This window comes from Rhinichthys klamathensis, unplaced genomic scaffold, assembly GCF_029890125.1.
Source record: "Rhinichthys klamathensis goyatoka isolate OS25496 unplaced genomic scaffold, OSU_Roscu_1.1 h1tg000225l_1, whole genome shotgun sequence".
Classification (NCBI taxonomy): domain Eukaryota; kingdom Metazoa; phylum Chordata; class Actinopteri; order Cypriniformes; family Leuciscidae; genus Rhinichthys; species Rhinichthys klamathensis.
The window spans coordinates 395,341-417,018 of record NW_026606749.1 but is presented as its reverse complement, the minus strand read 5'-3'; the positions used below and the strand labels follow the sequence as shown (position 1 = coordinate 417,018).

General features: G+C 40.7%; 1 protein-coding gene across 1 annotated transcript in view; it reads right to left on the bottom strand.

The window, feature by feature from the left end:
* Positions 1–2,017: 2,017 nt before the first annotated feature.
* arid1ab (AT rich interactive domain 1Ab (SWI-like)) overlaps positions 2,018–21,678 on the bottom strand; it is a 115,812-nt gene continuing 96,151 nt past the window's right edge. The window contains exons 13-20 of the mRNA XM_056264849.1: positions 8,037–8,169; positions 7,741–7,913; positions 7,100–7,241; positions 6,789–6,899; positions 6,538–6,634; positions 5,611–6,448; positions 5,391–5,521; positions 2,018–5,300 (exon numbers count right to left, since the gene is read on the bottom strand). Coding sequence (XP_056120824.1) covers positions 3,390–5,300; positions 5,391–5,521; positions 5,611–6,448; positions 6,538–6,634; positions 6,789–6,899; positions 7,100–7,241; positions 7,741–7,913; positions 8,037–8,169 — 3,536 coding nt within the window. The 3' untranslated portion in view covers positions 2,018–3,389. The remainder of the gene's footprint in view (positions 5,301–5,390; positions 5,522–5,610; positions 6,449–6,537; positions 6,635–6,788; positions 6,900–7,099; positions 7,242–7,740; positions 7,914–8,036; positions 8,170–21,678) is intronic.

The following is a 21,678-nucleotide window of genomic DNA, read 5'->3' as shown; positions in this document are numbered from 1 at the left end:
TTCACAGAATAGCACAACGGCGAGCGCGTCAAGTATAAACGCCTCGTCCGTTTGGAGAGGTCCGCGCGCAGTCAGCGGAGACTCGCGCTCGTGCGGACACGTCGAGTATAAACAAGGCTTCAGCCAGACAGTGGCAGAGCATCCTTCTGCATGACTGGATTTCATAGGGGAAACAGCGAAAACAGGAGTAAATCTCCTTAAATTAAAGGAAGTTGGCCTCGACACTGTACCTTACAACTTACAAAAGAACCAGTGTCCCATGGATCTTGGCACGTGTTCAGAAATCGACTATGTGTCTACATTTTAACGCGGGTTAAATCGCCCATCCCAACATGTTAAAGAACTACGGGTATAATTTTACCCCAAAATCCACGTTTCGCTGTCTGGATTCCAGCTGTTTCTGCGAATTGCAGAGATCCGTTTGCTTTTCTGTATCTTTCGGCAGTGTGTAAAAAGATCGCTCCAATCTTTAGAAACAGCATCCATTGCACTCATCCCTGCCCGGCATTTAATCTATTTCTAAGTAATAAGTAAGTATACTATTGGTTTAAAAAAAGTATTTGTGAAGTAGCCTAGTTATCTGCTTGTAACCGCTAGATGGAGCCGTGGGATTAACATTGCGTGCTCTGATATTTCTAAGGAGATATGTAACCACGTGTTCATTGCTAGCATGAGGCAAAAAATAGGTATATCATAAAATCTCTGTATGTTTAGCAAAAAAAAAAAAAAAGTAAAAAAAAAAAAAAACCGTATAGAATACAACTTCTGAAACAAAATCAAAACTGATTTATGCATCTATTTTATCGTTATTTCAGTCCTTTTGATTGTAGGCTATGCTATGCGAGATAGATAAAATATATTGCTTTTAAAGTGCTCGTTACTCATAAAAACGGGGCTACATCGGGGATTGCATGAGCGGGACGCACTTTTTGTGTACCGTATATGCATAACTACGCATTGCAATGCGCTGGACTTCACTTTCCAGCGTAATGAAGGAAATGTACAGCTGCAACTTTAAAATCTCTTTAATTCATTATCTGATTGGATTGTCTGATGTTAATGTATTTGTTTTTACACAAAATTTGATTAAAATGCAAAACCTAACTATACTAAACTTCTCTTTGAAAAATGCATGCATTTCATATTCTACTTAAAATAATGTTGGCAGCCTAAAGAAGCCTGTATTTTTACAATATCCAATTATTCCATTTCAAACAGCCTGTGTGTTTTCTTTGGGTTGGACACCATTAATCCTGTGAAAAAAAATGTGACTTGCAATATGCAGTTAATAGAATCTTCTATACAACAGTACAGAAACACTTCTGTAGAGTCAGGCCTCCACCAGACAGCTAAAGACTAATGCATATAGATGCCAAATCAGATGTTGTTAAGTGTATAATTCATACTCTTATCAACAGCACTTGAGGATAACTGATTACAACAGAAAAACATTTTTACAGGTTACAGAATACATTTGCAATGGAATTAAACAGGACATTCACTTTGGAAGTTTACCAGCAAAAATGTGAGACTTATTTAAGCACTTACCTGAATAGGAGTTATTAGGCTGTGAAGTTGTCCATATCATTTTTGTAATGGCACTAAGGTTCTAATCTAGGTGAACAAACTTTAGTTGTGTCACTGTCACCTATGTAATACATATTAGGATTTTGACCTTTAAGGTAACCTTGTGAATTTGAAAATTAATGTTTTGACAGTGTCATGATGTGGAATTACTGGACAGCAACTTTGCACATAGTTTGTAGGATTGTAACAATTGAACATGTATAACATTTAAGACTTGTGCTACACTTGCCAAACACTAGCATCTGAGCATTACCGTTTACTTCCATTATAACTGCCTTACTTGGTTCCAACCACAATTGTGTCACTTTTTTTTTTACCGAGTAAAAATATATGTGGTTATCAAAAATGCAGCAAATGCAGTCCATACATCTTAACGTGTATAAATTCATAAACTGCAAAACTGATCATTTATATAAATAAATCAATCACAAACGTTTTACCAAGATTTAATGTACATTTATTCTTAACACGTGGAACATATAGTATAAAGATTTCATACGGAATAAATGATATTCATTAAGCCAAAAGGGGGGAAAAGGAATTTACAACAAGATTTTAGCTACATCATCTGAAATACAAATATGAATCCATAGCACTGGAATCGACTAAGGAAACCGCTGGGAAAGAGGGGAAAACAAACTTGTGTATTGTATCTTTGTTCCGGTGAATGATGATGAAATCGGTTGGAGTTAATGGACTTGTCTGGTTTGATATATGCCTCTACAGCTTAAACAAAAGGAATTGAAATGTTATGTGTATGGGATCGCAAGGGCAAAAGATTGCATCCCTACAACCAAAGATGTAAGGAGAGGAAGGTGGTAAATAAACACATGGCAATGCGCAATGAGAGATCTGTTGAGTGAAACCTTTAATTCGTCAAAGATTAAAAACGGTGAAGAGCGCCATAAGATGAGAGAGAAAGAAAAAGAGCAAAGTGTAATTTACAACATCATTATATACACTGCAGCCTGGACTGCATCTAGAGCTCAAGACCAGTCCTAAGAGGTGATTTCTTTAAGGGTCAAGTCATACAATCGAGGGACAAAGAAGAGGTCGGGGTGTTGTAGGTTCACGTTACTTTGGGGGGAAAGCCATTTTTTCCTCTCTCAACATGAACTAAAATCATTTTTAAAAACTACAGTTTTTTTGCTGCCAAGCCAGCATTATCTCAGTGTGAAACAGTATTATTACAGTATGTTTACAGTTTTAAGGTGTACAGTACAGAAAAAAAGTCCTACAATCTACTGCACAGGCCTCCCATTTACATTTCTGTTCACAGCCAACGACCTGGTTCCTTTAGGGCTAAGTATATATTTAATCAAAGTTACAGCAATTTATACCACACACCAGAGTCTGCAAGTCCATTTAGCCTCCAAGAACCAGATTATGGTCGTCTCCATGCCCTTCCTCACCCGGAAGGTGAATATGGGCACAATTTTTCCCCAAACTCACTGTAAACGTGACAGCAACTTTGGTTACAGTTTTGTTTTTTGTGTCTTTTGTGTAATTTTATTTTTCCTTACAAAAAAAGTCCAAAGGGCAGCGCACTCTTGCAGGTAAGGATCTCGATCGGCACATCCTTGTTGGTTTAATTCTTATACATGTCAAATCCATCGTGACTTAATGGTATATCCTTCCTTTAGAGCAAAGCAAGGATAGACAGTGGAATCTGAGGTGATTTTGCATAAATTAAAAAAATGAACATACAGTCAGTCAGTTTCGCTGTTAGATTTTCTCCACTCACGCAGACACACACACATTAAAAAAACGAGTGGGGAAATACATGATCACCCCCACGGCTGTCATGACTGGCCGATCAGAAAAAGTACGTCACAGATTACATGGGACACCAAAGAGTTCATAAGTGGGGACACCGATATGTCCAGTAGCCGTGACTCAAACAGCGTGAACTCCGAGTGGTTCTCTTCCACTTTGGCAAGAGCGTACAGGGCTCGTGCCGCCCGCCGCATCATGTCCACACTAGTGGGCTCGAAGTGTGCACCTTGTAAGTGCAGTAACGAGCCCTGACTCTGTTGAAACTGGGTGGCTGCAAGACTGTCCTCCAAGAAGCCAAGAAGGTTTCCAACACTTCCTTTCTGCACAGCAATAGCCCGGGCCGCAACGCTGTCGCCTTGTGCCAGATTAGCTAGCAGCACCACTGCCATTTCCCGGCAGACGGGCACTTTGCGCTCACCGACCATGCGCACAAGGGAGCCGTAGAGCTTCTCCAAGCGGCTAAAAGGCGGTGTAGCCAGAATGAGGTCAACATTGTTATCCTGGATGCTAAGCTTACTAAGGGTTTCGAGGACGAGTCTCTGGGGAGACAGTGTCCCATTGAGCCCCAGCGTGGGGAAGGGGTCAATCGCTTCGGCCGAAGGGCACACGGCCCAGTGGAGCAAGCCATCTAGCAGTGGCAAGCAAATACTTTCTGGGTAGATGGAGAGGTCCAGCTGACCTGAGATGTTTGCTAATGTAACCAAGCAGTTTTCCCGCAAAACCTCAAGACAGTCCCACCACCACTCGTCTCGCTCGCAACTGACACCTTCATCTTCCTCCTCTTCTTTTTCATAAGTAACCGGTGCCTGCTTGCGTTCAGGATGTCGATGGTGCAACAGCACAAGCCGACCAAGTAACAGCAAAAGCCCTGGATGCTTTGAGATCTCCAGATCATTGCCAGGAATAAAGGAAAGGCTGCGAATAATGTTGGAAATGCAGATGCAGCGGCGAGCAAGGGCATCCTGCCAATCTGAGAGTGTACAGAGCGGCGTCTCATCCTTGCTATGTGGCTCGTCTTCCAAGATCTTGATATTGCGACTCTGCTGTGCAAGATCGATGCCAAAGAGAAACATGTTTTTCTCCTTGTCGCTATCCAGGTTGCCTCTGACTGCTTCCTCAGTAACAGAGCCTCGCCTCGCCGACAGAACGTCATCAATAGTGGCCGTTATACTTGCTGACGTACTTGCTGTTATAGTACTTTTACCTTCTGACAATGGTTGATTTGAGGATGACTGAGGCTGTACTCGTTGCTGCTCTTCATTTGTCTGAGCCTTCTGAGCATTATCCATAACAGTTTCCACTACTTGAGATACCTTCTTACGTGGCTCAACATTTACTGGCACCCGTTTCTGATGCTTCAAGAGTTCCATCTTGCTCTCAAAATGGGTTTGTATATGCTCGGTGGTGTCACCACCACCCACACTCCAATGGATAAGACCACTATCAAAGGCTTGCCGCCGACCCAATTTACTAGTGCGCCCAATCACAAACGGGTCTTTTTTCCTCAATATCTTGATGGGAAGCTTGTCAAATTTACTAGCCTGCTTTGGCCTCTCCTGGCAGGCACTTGTGTCCTGCAATGGTGTAGATGATCTAAGATGATCTTTGCATGAAGTATCATCGCCTTCCCTCTCTTCTATGTCATTCTTTTCATTGGATTTTTGACCCTGCATAGACTCCTCTTTCTCCTGCTTGACCTGGACTTGTGACGTATGAACAGGGTTGATCTCGACATCATCATCATCCTCATCCTCATCCTCCTCTTCCATCTGCTCTGCCTCTGGCCCCTCCTCATCAGACATCTCAGGGTCAATGGCATCTGGGTCAATTAGGGTACGTTGCCCAGGGTCTCCAACCTCATACTCTTTCAAGATGCCAAAGATCTCAATGAGGCACCTTCGGAAGTACTCAACAATAAGCTCGAGGAAGCCAGGAAGCTGCAATCGGAACAGAGAAATATTAAAGATAAGTCACTAGTTGACCAACCTGACCCATCCCTAGTTATGTCATCTATAAAATGTACTGACCTGGTTCAGGTTAAAGTTAGAAATGCTGTTGTCATCATAGAGAAGAATATTAATGGTATCCAAAGCCCATGTACTCTCAGCTAACAAGCCTGATTTGAGGGACATCATGACTCGCCAAGCCTCTGGTGTTCCTGAAACAAAACAAAACCCAACTTTCAGAACACTCTACAAATGGACCAAGACACAAGTATTCATGGGAACGATGCTGTGACCCTCTTACCAATATCTTTCATGGTAAGCCGACGACGCGGTTTCAGAATGGGCTGCGAGGCCTCTATTGAACCTGGTGGGAATGCTACGTCTCTCCGAATCAGAGGGGGCTGCACTGACGGCTGGGCAATGTGTGACGCAGGAACTGGAGGTCCAGCCTTCTGAATTTTCATCCCAGAGTGCATGTATGGAGACTTACTGGGTGAGGTCCTATTCTCCATTGGTCTTGGCATGGGTGCAGGGCTGGACACTTGTGGAATGTGGTTCTGAGAGGATTGATAGTTGGGCTGAAGAGTTCTGGACATTGGTGGCCCAGAGCCTCCAGGCCCGTATGGGGGCTGACGCTGGTTAACATGGCCAGGCCAAGATCCCTCATGGTTCATGCGCTGATCTGAAGGCATCATGTCTTCAGAACGATTCATGCTATGGTAGCCTTGACCTTGAGAAGGGACACCAGGGGGCCCCTGGCGATTATGATAGTTTGGGTAGTTCATCTCATTACGCCCAGGCCACATGGGACCTTGGGGTCCATCGGGGACTGAGGGCACACTCATGGAGCTACCCATCATCTGCGGCTGCATGGATGGCTGGGAGTTTGGACCACCCATGTTAGGTCCTCGACCTCGATTGGTTAGGTCGAAACCAAAAGGAAATTGGCTCTGTGGGCCAGGTGGGCGTCTGTCTGAGCCTGGATAGGTATTATACTGGTTATACATATCTGGTTGGGACTGAGGTCCACCTGGGGCCTGGGGTCCCTGCTGCTGACCACTAAACGGGTATATGTCCCCTTCATGACGCTTTGCAGGAGGACCATAAACACCATCAACCGGTCTCTTCTGTGTGTAATTCTATATGAGAGAAAGTTTTTTTTTAGATCTTAGGCAATAACACAACTACCAATAATGCAATAATTTTTAAAAGGTTGTGTTGCACTGACCGGTTGTTGTTGTGGGTACATTCCTGACTGTTGGTTTGGGTATGGTCCACAAGGGGGAGCACCTTGGCCAGGGTATTGATTACTGTAAGAATCATGTCTGCAAACCAAAAAATACATCCAGTTTCAGAAAGCCCCAAAAAGCATGGATGTTCAATAGTGAGTAGCAAACAATAGAAATAAGTAATTGTGAAATTTAAATTAAGCATATAAACATTTAGCAAGTTTTATGTGTAGTTTAATTAAATGCTTACCTCTGCTGTTGTGGGGGCCGGTTGGGTGAGTACATCCCTGCATCTGCACCAGAAGGCATGATGTTAGGTTGTGGACCCATATTGCCATCTGGGCCCATACTTGAGTCTGGTCTGTAAGGAAATAAAGAAATGGCATTTTAAAAATGGCAACTGAAGACACTACTCCTTGGTTAGGTTGTGTTGGAATGTCAAAATCACTGCAAAGCTACTAAATATTAACACTTCATTAGATTTCAGTAGTGTTTTCATTGCTGTGATAAATTCAATGGCTACATTTAATAAAAAGGTAAAACACAAATAAATGCTCTCACCTTCTGTCGTATCCTGGACCATATGGGTACTGTTGTCTTTGACCCATCGGCATATTGCCCATAGGTCCTGGGGCACCTCGGTTATATTGTTCACCCATGCCACTATTTGGGCCTTGACTTGGGCTCATGAACTGCTCACCCGCTGAAAACGCAAGCAGAGAGACACACTGAACATCCTCTTTTGTATACTAAAATATTATGTACCACCCATAATTCTTATCATGGTGTGTTGTTTACTACATGACAAATCATTAAAAGTACAATTTATACTTACAAGTATAATTAGTAAATTTCAGATTTAAAAAAAAAAAAAGTCTGTTTTGTCCAGCCTTTTAACAATCAGTCACACTGGGATAAGAATCGGGATGTGCATAATTCTTTTGAGGGCAGACAATTAGAAAGTTTGAAATGTTAATGTAGCAAAGTACATACAAACTGGCTACACTGAGTAAACTGGTAACAGAGTTGGCTCAATATTATAGCAGGAAAACTATAAAGATTTCTTCATATAAATTGGGCCAGAATATAACTGACTCGTACATAATGATGAGAGATAACTCCATATTACAAAGAAAACAAACAAAACATTTACAAAAGAGATCCATAATATTACTTTGTAAGGATATGACAAGAAGAGTCACCTTTTCTCATACCACCAAAGGGGTCCTTATTTGGCTCATAAGGCCCCATGCGGCCCATCATGTCTGGTCCACCCATACCAGGCTGATAACCTGAATTGGGGGTTACAGAGTTACGCCTGGAAAAAGCTGGATCCCCACCATCAGCAAACGGGTCCTGTAAATTCACACTGCTCCTGTGTGAGACATAATGACGGTAAGCTCAAATGAGAGACTGTGGCCCTTGAAATTAATTCTGAATGTCATGTCCCAAAACTGATAATACAGTTGATACAGAGAGCCACAGTATTGACATGTACCTAGCACCAGGCATTGGTGGCATCTGACTGTGCGGTGTTGAGGCAGGTGTAGGGGGCTTCAGGTCACCACCTTCGGCCATAGAACTGCTGGTCGACTGAGGCGTCTGAGGACCCTGTAACGATCCTGATCCAGCTGGGGGAGGGGGGAATATCAGATTTGTCAGTCAGCAAATCCTAAAGGAAGTTTAGGTGGTCATATTGTGTGAATAGTAAACACTGTGCTTTAAGAAACACAAACCAGAAAACAAAAATCCCTTTCCACATGGCTGTAATTTAAACATCAAATATGTTCTGAAGTGCTGCGTTTCTTGTTTCTACAGCACTTTCACTGTCAGTGTGGACAGACAGCATGCAGCGACACTCTTTCAAGGAAATGTGCTGAGCTTGGCTCATTTGGCAACCTTCCCCAGCCTGAAATCAGCTGCTTTTCATGGCACTTAATCTCATTTGAGGACTTTCCCCCACCGATGACACGGGGAGAGGTGCTCTGCCAGCTAAGTGCTCAGAGAGTAGCATCCTAAGGTTTGAAACTCCTTATCACAGCATGACAGAGTCTCCATTACTACCACTCAACCACCAGCTAAGTGCTTAGTCATGTGCTGAGAAAGATGAGGCAATATGCCTCATGGGTGGTCAGTTGGATCGCTTTAGTACTCAGATAAACAGGCAGATGACTCAAATGCAATTCATAACATTACAAAATGAGGCCCCATTTTTGGTGTTTTCGCATTTAGCTATCCGCTTGTTAAGTCGTGACGTATCAAATACTGGTTCCAGGTCCAAATCTCAATTATTCAATTGAGAATACTATTTCAACAGATATTAATGAGCACAGTTTTTTTTTAATAGCACACATTTAAGCAAAGCTTTTGAAAACATCCGGTTAGGGATGTCACGATATTCCAAAAGTTGGTACCAATACCATTAACATTTTACAGTTCACAGCTAAATCTGTTGGAACTATTTTTCCATTTTATTTAATTATTAAAAAAATATTAAATTCAATGAGTTTATTATTTATAAACATAAGCAATTTATGGTCATTTATGATCATAAGCAAATAATACATAAAAACATTGAAGGTTACATGCTGTTTAAAAGTAAACGTTTATAAAAAGTGAAAAAGCAAACTTTATGCACACATTATTAGTATTATTATTACATTGAGACGTAGCTAAATCTAATGTACAACAGTAGCCTAATATAATTATTTCTGTCAATTTATTCAAGTTAAACTGAACTATTATTTTAACAGGTTGCCGTAAAGACCTTTGAGTGTGTATATGACGATAGTTTCTCAAATGAAACGGTAAAATGCTTATGAAGTGACACTCAGAGCGGCTCTGGAGATGAAGTTCATGCATTCATGTTCTCATATCGTGAGGCAGAGACTGGAAGCACTGCGAACGTCAAGCGTGCTTAAGTGTGTGTGGTAAATGAAACAGTGTGTCTGCACCATTCATTCACAGAGACACGCAGAACATGTAGGATTAATATTTAAATAGTCTTTTTGTGGTTTAATATTCACAGACACTAGTATATATCGTGGTTTATACCGGCTACAGTGCTCCTAGTACAAAAGTTAGTCTGGACCCCTGCACTTAGATAAATTAGAGGGTACCGAATATACCCGGTACTACAGAAATGCTGGTATCGTCACATTTTCAAAATTTCAGTACCGACTTGGTACCGAAGTACCGGTACTTTTGACAACAACCCTACTTCCGGTGTACCATTAGTCTCTCGGCTAACAACCCAGAAACCTATATTTTAATGAATCATAAATTCATCACTGTCTGGCAAACTGACATTTTGTTATGGCAATCATGGTTAGGATCATGATTTTTTCTGTATAAGCACCATTTGTTTGCTTTTAGGATCTGATAGTGTGTTTGATAGTCTGATAGAGAAATGTTTTGAACTTCCTAATCAAACTTTACTGTCTCTTTTTTAAGTCCTTGAGTGCTCATGCCAATCCCAACCAATATAATTACCATGTTTAAGTAGACTTGAGCCAATGTGCATGTGTGTCAATGTCAGAGTTTGTTGACATCAGCCTGCCCAGGGACTACAGGTGGAAATTAGCACAAGTGCTACAACCTGGTGAAATGCATCTCTCCTTTCTAAGGTTAATGTATTTTACATTGTCCCTGTCCAAAAATAAAAAAATGGGAGAAAAAAAATGGAAAAAAAAAAGAGTGCAGGGAATGATGACGAGAGAGACACAAATGTGTGTGGATGAACAGCATGTTTGTACACCACATGTTGCAGCTCATCTTGCGGCCAGCTAGAGGACGATTACTACTGGCATGCCTGTTGGATGACTCATGCTTTCATTCATTAACTCGTAAACACATCGGGGTCACTGCCAGGTCAGACGTAACCGTATCTCACACTTCACACATGCTCTTTAACACACGGCACAATACCTCAGCCTCCCTCCTCTGGGCAAGGATATCCCTCAAACACAGATAAAGAGGGGGGAGGGTGGGAAAAAAAAAAGATGAAGAAAAACCCAGCTTGACTTTACATATCACTAACCCCTTAGTTCACACACACCCCCCCAACCCCCCTCCCCTCGGTTCAGCCCTCCAGGGGTTTGCCTCTGAATCCTAAGGCCAGGAGAACGCAATCTGCCGGAAGGGGAGTGGGGGAGCTCATGACACTGTGCCAAGCAGACATGCTCTACATCACAGGGGATCCCCTTTAACTCGCCCCATTTCTCTTGTAATCTTAGTTTCAACAGAACTTACTCTCTTTTACATGAGACGTGTTTTTGGATTGGAAAACAGCTGGATGGATAGAATGGAGTGCATAACCCAGCAGTCTCCTTAAGCATACTTACCACCCAGGCTCAATATCTCATATATATATATATATATATTAGGGGTGTAACGATACACTTATTCGTATTGACCGTTCGGTACGAGGCTTTCGGTTCGGTTTTCGGTACGCATTTTTAAACCGAACGGTTCGTTGGACCATTTTTCCTGCCCACCAAAATTTCGTTATTTCAAATGTAGGCGTGTCTCGCATGGCAAGCGCGCTCATAATGTAAGAGACACTGGCGTGACCACAACATTGCCCAGCATCAAATGGAAAATGTAATGTAAGCGGAACGAAACTGAGCTACTCGTTATTGTGTGGTTGACGGACCGTTTATCAGTTTGGACCAATGCAGCGCGAGCCGATCTTAATCAAGCAGCACTGTTACTACCAGAGCCATAGAGAGACAGAGTTGCGACACTCTTTGATGTCGCCGCGATGGCTGTCACGTGGTTCATGTAAGCCCCAATAGTTCCAAAACATACGCTAGCTGTCATGTTCTTCTATGGGACAGACAGCAGCGATTGCATTATTGAACGGTAAATATAAAATAAAACACACACCCATGTACTTTTTCAGCTGTTACTGCATTATTGCAGTTTGTTAATGTCCGTTTTGCATTTGGAGAGGCAGGGTGACAACGAAATACTGTATATTACTTAGATAAGTTTAGGCTTTTTTTTTTTTGGAGGGAAAAGCTTAGCTCATGTTCGCATGGGTAGTAGCACTGGCTTTAGCGGCTCTAACTTAACTTTTCCATATAATTCATCTGATGATGGACGTCTCGTGATATTTATTTTAGCACAACTGGGCTGTATTAGGCTATTGATTCCCGTGATCTTGCTTATAAATTCCGATTCAGCCATTAGCCTACCTTCGTGATCACGCAAAGAGGTCTGCAGTGGCGGTCCGTTCAGAATTCCAACCAACATAAAATATAAATAATTACGCTGTGCATGTACAAATGAATGATTTAGGAGGGAAATGGACTGCTCCCATAACGTAGAAAGTAACGACTATATTTGCAGCAATGTTCGGTAAATATATATGAATGCATGTGTATTTATGTATATGTATTACACAAACACACATTTTGACATATGCCTATATATACACATAACCCTAACCCATTTAAAGGAGCTATATGTAAGAAATTTATTTGAATTAATCATAAAATGGCCCTGATATGTCACTAGACATTGAGAAATCATGTTCATTTCAAATACTTATATCACTGACAACAGTAGTCCGGCCAGGATATTGTCATTTAAAAAGTGAAGTTGCAGCCCTCAACTGATGTTGATGTTGTCATGTTGTGTTTTGGTCTGATGCTCCTCCCTCCACCTATCGACCATTCACGAAGTCAGTAGTGTTGCGCCATCCGGGTTGCCAGCTCTGCTCTAGTTACCACAGCTGCAGCTACACACGTGTCGGATAAAAAAATGCAGCCAATCTGGCAACCTCGAGTCAGGGGGGGGGGGGAGGGGATACACCGCTCTACAGTAATTTGAAAGTGATTGCAGTACCGGTTTTGGCCACAATCTTACATACAGCTCCTTTAAATAAATGAATTGTGTGTGTGTGTGTGTATAATAATATATATATATATATATATATATATATATACACACATATATATAATATATATATATATATATATATATATATATATATATAGATAGTGAAGTGTTGGTCACGTAAGCTATAGCTGCAATTAACCTATTATCTTCCAATAAACATTAACTAAAACTGGCTACATAAAATATGATTACTGACTAAATTCACGAGAGGTCGGCTAATGTGTGTAAAAAAACAACAAAAAAAACAGTAATTTCATTAATTTACCAGCGAGCGTACTTCGGAAACACTGAAAATGAATGGGGTTCAATGCTGGAACTATCAGTGTTTGGAACTATTGGCTGCTCCACGACACGCGTTACTTCCGCATTCCAAAGTTCCTATGGCGGTCTATAGGAGTGTCGCAACTCAGTTTTTCAACGCCTCTGGTTACTACACAGCAAAATCCAGTAAAGAAAAAATTTGAATTCGCCACTGAAGTAATAACATCGCTGAGAGATCTAGTAAGAAACATTCACATTTCTCCGTTATTAACCGATCAAACAGCGCTGACGAGGAAACCAGGAAGAAACATTGTGCCATGAATTAACTATCCAGTGTCCACAGATCAGCAACATTCACCATGGATTTACTGTAGTAACACTACTAACTGTAACCATGGAAGTTTGGCAGGAATAGTAGGCTATAATGCTTTCAAGTAACATTACGTCGGTTTTATTTTGACATTATGAATACAATTGCTGCCCTCAAATGTTAATCTGAACTAAAATAAACCTTTGTTTATAACTACCACAATATTACATTTCATTTTGTCCAAGGAGCTGTTTTGTTTTATATCCTCCTAAGAAAAGTCAAGTATAGCTCCATCATTGCTCAAAGTAAAAAAATATCATACTTTATGATGTTAAAAAATATAATTAAAAAAATTAAAATAAAGGACATTTCTCTGGCATTTCTTTCTTTTTGCTGTATCGAAAACGTACCGAACCGTGACACAAGTGTATCGTATCGAACCGTGAATTTTGTGAACCGTTACACCCCTTATATATATATATATTAGGGATGTCAATTTTCACAAATTCCCATGATCGATCGTCGTTTAAATTAACGATCAATTAATCGATTAATCGTTAGCCTTAATACTGCAATATGCGTCTGCTGCAGTGCATATGGCCAACAGCATGACAGCGTCTGCAAATGCTGCTCAAACCGCTATGTTCCTCACCAAATTAATGAGAATGGTTTTAATCTAAATAAAGGGCTAGTAGGATTGTAAAATGTTTCGATGTGATTGATAATTAAATTATTCAGGGCTCGAATTTCGGTGCGGGATTGCGGGTATTGCGCATAATTCTAATAATTCCCACAGGTCTCCCATTTATAATGCAGGAAATTCCCGCAATCGTAATCCACACCATTCTTTTAACAACTCTCTGCCAGGCGCAATTTCACAAACAGCGTGAGTGTTCAGCGGTGCCGCGTCTTCTATCTCTCTTCTCTCAAAATGTGTTGCGCAAGGCAAGCATCAAGCGCTGCGGCGATAATACACACTCGCGTTTAGGAGTCGGGACATGACGGAATATTCACTTGCACAATCGGGCCAGCAGTGCATCGTGACTGAAGTTTACCGACACAGTTTAAACATGCAAGCGATTTTAAACTAATCAGTGCTCGTGCGCTCTCTGAGATGATTTTCTATGCGCACATTCATAGAATCCGCCTCAAAAACAGCTGGCCAGTAACAAAAGTTATTTTTCGCGGATTATATTGCTTTAACACGCAAAATTGTGTCAATTTCGGTCTTCGTGAGTATACTCTAAACATAGTCGGTTTTGTCTTTTAATAAGCATAAAACGCACGCCAGTATAATGAACACAGGATCCGTGCACTAGCTCATTAATTTAGTTGTCAAAACAACTAAATATAGCTTTAAGTTAAAGGAATCAGGATTAATAGCCTATATATATTTAATTTATTCAGGACTAAAATACTACCCAGTGTTATTTTCCATTTGATTACTTTATTCAGTTTCTGTAGGCCTATATGAAGTTAGACCCATTGAAAAACTTTTCTCTTTATTTGTCTTTATTTGTATCTTTATTCTATTGTATTTATTTGTGCTACTTTTTTCAATTTAATTAAACAATTTAAATCAAGCTTCCTTGTGTTGTGTAAACTCTTAACAACAATATTACCCCATTGTAAAAATGCAATGAGCGCAAACATTTAGGCAAGATAAATGTAATTTTTGTTTGGAAAAAATGCCCCCTGCCCTTCTCCCCCTCAAAAAAAAAAATCCCCCCCATGAGAATCATCTAAGGGGGGATTCCCCCCCATTTTCCAAAACGAAATTCAGGCCCTGTAATTAAATTAAGTATTTAATAATCAAATATAACGACTAATACAACGTGTCACCAACGCCGCCTCAGATGCGCTTGTCAGAATGTGTGACTTGTGGACGCGTGCTCTTCCTGGAACAACGCACTTAAAACGGCAACTAAACCCAATGAATTCACACCGATTTAATAAAATAGTGTTCTCATGTTATGTAATATGACAGTCCCAAATTAATCCTCGTTATTAGTCGTGCATTCTGCTTGAGCGGCGCGCGCTGAATAAATAACTTAACCGTTGAGCACTTTGCTAGCACGTTATTTAACTCAAAGAAACGCATCCTATGAGATTAATCAGATATATACAAAATAAACATAATATTACAAATAAGATCTGCACAAAATGACGTGAATGCACAAGTGAACTTGAACTAAGTTACGTGCCATTCAGAATGACTCATGTTGTGGACGCGCTCATGGAACAACGCGACACGGCAACTAAACCAAAAATAATTCACAATGTTTTATTACAATATTGTTCTCTTTATAATGTTATATAATATGACAGTCCCAATAGTCGTTATTAGTCGTGCATTGCCATTTGAGCTGCGCGCGCTAAAGATCACGCTGCGTCAATTCTTAACCAAATGCATCCAATATGAGATAAATCAGAGATAGGCACACACAAAATAAACTATTACAACTTACATTTGCACAAAACAAAAGGCAGCGAATGCACACGCAAACTTATAGTCATGATGGTGTAAAATAGTCCCAAACATAACTCCGGCGCGCTCGCTTACATGTTTCGCGGTTGAGCAGCACGCACGCGCATGAACCTGCTTAATCGATGATCGATAAGGTTTATCGATTAAACGTGTTATCGACAATTAATCGATCATCGATTAATCGTTGACATCCCTAATATATATATACATATATATATATACACACACATATATATATATTAGGGGTGTAACGATACACGTATTCGTATTGAACCGTTCGGTACGAGGCTTTCGGTTCGGTTTTCGGTACGCATTTTTGAACCGAACGGTTCGTTGGACCATTTTTCCTGCCGACCAAAATTTCGTTATTTCAAATAAAGGCGCGTCACGCGTGGCAAGCGCGCTCATAATGTGCGTGACCACAACCTTGCCCAACATCAAATGGCAAATGTAATGTAAGCGGAACGAAACCACTCGTTATTGTGTGGTTGAAGGACCGTTTATCAGTTTGGACAAATACAGCGCGAGCCGATCTTAATCATCAGCACTGTTACTACACAGCCAAATCCAGTAAAGAAAGCATTTGAATTCGCCACTGAAGTAATAACATCGCTGCAAGATCTAGTGAGAAACATTCGCATTTCTCCGTTATTAACGGATCAAACAGCGCTGACGTGGAAACCAGGAAGAAACATTGTGCCATGAATGAACTATCCAGTGTCCACAGATCAGCAACATTCACCATGGGTTTACTGTAGTAACACTACTAACTGTAACCATGGAAGTTTGGCAGGAATAGTAGGCTATAATGCTTTCAAGTAACATCACGTCGGTTTTATTTTGACATTATGAATACAATTGCTGCCCTCAAATGTTAATCTGAACTAAAATAAACCTTTGTTTATAACTACTACAATATTACATTTAATTTTGTCCAAGGAGCTGTTTTGTTTTATAAGCTCCTAAGAAAAGTCAAGTATAGCTCCATCATTGCTCAAAGTTAAAAAATATCATACTTTATGATGTTAGTTTTAATAAAAATATAATTAAAAAGATTAAATCAAGGAAATTTCTCTGGCATTTCTTTTTTTTTGCTGTATCGGAAACGTACCGAATCGTACCGAACCGAACCGTGACACAAGTGTATCGTATCGAACCGAACCGTGAATTTTGTGAACCGTTACACCCCTAATATATATATATATATACACTCACCGGCCACTTTATTAGGTACACCTGTCCAACTGCTCGTTAACACTTAATTTCTAAGCAGCCAATCACATGGCGGCAACTACGTGCATTTAGGCATGTAGACATGGTCAAGACAATCTCCTGCAGTTCAAACCGAGCATCAGTATGGGGAAGAAAGGTGATTTGAGTGACTTTGAACGTGGCATGATTGTTGGTGCCAGAAGGGCTGGTCTGAGTATTTCAGAAACTGCTAATCTACTGGGATTTTCACGCACAACCATCTCTAGGGTTTACAGAGAATGGTCCGAAAAAGAAAAAACATCCAGTGAGCGGCAGTTCTGTGGGCGGAAATGCCTTGTTGATGCCAGAGGTCAGAGGAGAATGGCCAGACTGGTTCGAGCTGATAGAAGGGCAACAGTGACTGAAATAACCACTCGTTACAACCGAGGTATGCAGCAAAGCATTTGTGAAGCCACAACACGCACAACCTTGAGGCGGATGGGCTACAACAGCAGAAGACTCCACCGGGTACCACTCATCTCCACTACAAATAGGAAAAAGAGGCTACAATTTGCAAGAGCTCACCAAAATTGAACAGTTGAAGACTGGAAAAATGTTGCCAGGTCTGATGAGTCTCGATTTCTGTTGAGACATTCAGATGTTAGAGTCAGAATTTGGCGTAAACAGAATGAGAACATGGAACCATCATGCCTTGTTACCACTGTGCAGGCTGGTGGTGGTGGTGTAATGGTGTGGGGGATGTTTTCCTGGCACACTTTAGCCCCCTTAGTGCCAATTGGGCATCGTTTAAATGCCACGGCCTACCTGAGCATTGTTTCTGACCATGTCCATCACTTTATGGCCACCATGTACCCATCCTCTGATGGCTACTTCCACCATGTCACAAAGCTCTAATCATTTCAAATTGGTTTCTTGAACATGACAATGAGTTCACTGTACTAAAATGGCCTCCACAGTCACCAGATCTCAACCCAATAGAGCATCTTTGGGATGTGGTGGAACGGGAGATTCGCATCATGGATGTGCAGCCGACAAATCTGCGGCAACTGTGTGATGCCATCATGTCAATATGGACCAAACTCCCTGAGGAATGCTTCCAGCACCTTGTTGAATCTATGCCACGAAGAATTGAGGCAGTTCTGAAGGCAAAAGGGGGTCCAACCCATTACTAGCATGGGGTACCTAATAAAGTGGCCGGTGAGTGTGTATATATATATATATATATATATATATATATATACACACACACACACATATATATATATATAAATATATATATTAGTGCTGGGCAACGATTAAAAAATGTAATCGCGATTAATCGCATGATTTTCTTGCGATTAATCGCATTGTTACGCGCAAAATTAAATAATGAATTCTAAAGTAGTGTATTGCGCACTTTTGATTTAAATGTACTGCTACAAAAGTGCAATAACATGTGGTTTGCAAAAACTTTAAACAAATAAGGTGCTTTTATACCAGCAGTATTCCCTTTACACAGTATCAATAAAATATTTCTTGTAAATCTCAACTTAAACATTAATGTAATCAAATCAAATATTTAAACAAAGCTATTTGCCACTGCCAGGGCATTACCTTTTATCTAGCTTGTTAAAAGAACAATGGTAAAGCCCAATTTATACTTCTGCATCGAACTCACGCCGTAGCTGTGTAGCGCGCGTACCCTGACGTGCATCTCTCCAAAAATGTAACGTCAATTCTACGCGTACCGCAAGCGCTGTGATTGCTAGAACCGCTCCCCGGGTTTCACACTCTCCCTCTGCATGTGGACAACGACGCAGATATATAAATGAAAACCAACGCGTAGTCTATAGCGTAGAGGCTCCGGCGTAGGTCCGACGCAGAAGTATAAAGCAGCCTAGAGTGAGGTGAAGTGGTCGAGCACAGGTGCAGCGACAAGCGGGTGCCTTCCTGTGAAACTGTTGCGGTCATGCTCGCCTCACGCAAGCGCCCGCACGTTGCCGAAGTTGAATTGTCTAACTTTTTGTACACGACGCGCAACACAAATCATTGGAAGAGAGACTGATCCTCGGCTCGCTGTTTGTGAGTTTCCAGAATCTAAATAGTTATCAGGACATCAACAGGAGGGAATTCAAATGGCAGAGCATCCCCGCTAAACTAAACGCAGGCCTATCAGGTAAAGTTATGTATAATTTTAATTTAAGTTAAAAAGGCTACAGCTGCGTAGCGCACAGAAGCCGTTGCCATGGTTACTATCCATAGAGCGCCTGTCATTCACTCGCGGAGCGCTGTCTCCCTTTCTGTTCACCTGAGAGAACCGGCCGAAGCCCCTCCACTGCTTGTTTGTGTGGGTTATTTGCTGGCTGGCCAACATCCCACCCCTCCTGTGATCATGGTTTGACTGTAGGCCTATGTGTATTCAGAGCCAGTGAGCAACGGACTTTCAAAATAATAATAATTAAAAACTGCGTTAACGCGCGATAAAAAAATTGTCGGCATTAATTAATAAATGCGTTAACGTGATAATAACGCGTTAACTTGCCCAGCACTAATATATATCCAATATCTCAAAAGGCTCCAATACTTCTTTCCAGCAGTAGGGATGCACGATGATATCGGGACAACATCGGTATCGGCCGATAAAAGCTTAAAATGACCATCATCGGCAGATATGAATATTTCTGCCGATGAGCCTTGCCGATAGGGTGGCGTGTTTCCTATGCGCACGTGACGACCTTGAACGAAGCATGAGCGCCAGCAACTTAAACTTCCAACTAGGGGTGTGCGTCTCACGCGGTTTTTGATCGTGGACGATTAAAATGTCTCTTCACGATCTGCTTTTGAAGAAAAATCATAGTATCGTGCATTCTATCAGTTCAATTCTGGCGCCTTCATCTCAACATAGCCTACTGTACAACGCGACGTACATTCACATCACATGTAAACGCAGAGGTAGAGTTACACTCACGGGACACTGCAATTCACAAAAGTTCATTATTTGCATGTGCGTCAAAGTCTTGCTAGTTAAACATATCATTCACGTGCTGATGCGCTGTTCTAACATGCGCTTTTCTGAGCGCGTACACCCGACGCTCACAGGAACTAAAAGCCTGTCACAGCGCCTGCATACTGGACTAATCTTTCAAGTCTTATTGCGCTGATACTGTCAAAATACACACAAGGTTTACATAAAATTGGTTATGTCTAAAGTGAAAGCAAACAGAGAAAATCTGCTTGTCAAATGCGTGTATATTAGACGCGTCGCATGCAGTTCTTAAAGAGACAGTAATAATATGCTGCCGCTTGTCCTTAACCCTCTGGGGACCAGAGTGTTTTTGGGGCCCTTTGGATGTTTTGACATGCTCTGACATTTGTGCTTTTTTCAGTTGCTTATAAACATATTAATGGCACAGGTGAAATTAAACTATTTAGCACAAACAGGTCTACCATAATGTGTGAGCAACATGTATGTACATGTTTGTATTTTTGAGAGAATATTGTTTATGCGTGGTTATTGAAAAAACTAAAAAATAAAGTTTTTGAAATAAGGACACAAAAAACATACTAAATATGAGTCCACAAGACTTTTGACTAATGTACGTTGTTGCCTAGAGTTTTTGCTTCAAAATGATCTGAAAATCATCCTTCCTAATCATTCACATAAAACAATAGATTGTTTTAAATTGTGAAAAACATTTTTTTGTTTGCCAAGGCAATATGCGGATGGGCGGAACGGCCCAACCCCTATCATGAATAATTAAGTGGTTCTCAGACAGTGACCCTGCATAATAATGAGCCTTTCATTCAGGGGTGTCACACAAGAAAGAATGTAAGGACAATATATATATATATATATATATATATATATATTGTCATTGCATTCTTTCTTGTATATATATATATAGCCTACATGTATATATATATATATATATATACACACACACACACACACACACACACAAACACACATATATATATATATATATATACAAACAATCAAAATATAAATGAAAGGCAGAATCACATTTTTATTCATACCTGGAAACAAATCCTGGTCAAATGCTATATGGGCCATTCTACAGAATTGGTTCAAAGTTACAGTTGGAAACATCTTGAAAAGAAAATAGTCTTTTCCCATAAATGTCTTATAAAGTATTATTTTTTAAAGTAGACCAATACAATAAAAATAAACCAGTCGCATTTCAAAGTCGCTCGCGAAATGACCGCCAGGTGGCGCAAAGGGACATTTATCAAAACGTAAGTGGGGCTAATGTCAATTAACAACAGTAAGGATAAAATTCTACAAGTTATGGTAATTTACAAATAAGCCTACAACAAACATTTATTTTTAAACAAATATTTTTAAATATGCAACATGCACGTTTAAACAACAAACAATACAATCTGAACCAGCGCTCCTGTATTGAGACATGCAGCGCGTTTCAGTTACGATCCTGGTTCCAGTGGCCTTAATACATTCACGGCTTTTTAAAATGTCACAAAGCGTTTTGAGATGGTTTTGAATGAAATATTGAAGTTTATAATTAGGGTATTTTGGCACACCACGCCGAGTGGCTATGCATTATTCTAAAATCTGGCTTTATTCTGGCATGTTGAATTAGAGTTTGACAAACGCGGCGGCGCGTTCATTTGGATTTATTTTTCTCATAACAGCTAAAAGAACTTACTGCGTAATTGTTGGTCATACAGATAAGATATCATCTTTTAAAACTGTAAAAGGTCTACTTTTATTCATGTAGGTAGGCTAAAGTAGGCCTACACTCACACAGGCTAACGACAAAACGTTTTCTCGCTCATGTGAGAAACAAACGTTTGGGCATTTCTCAGTGAGGAAATTAATAGCCGAGCGGTAGAACTTACGATTCATCATCAAGATGACACGGGTTCAAATCCCGATCAAACATGGTCTACTGCAAATTTTATATTTATTAATGCAGAGAGATTTGTCTAGCTCTAAAACTCTGT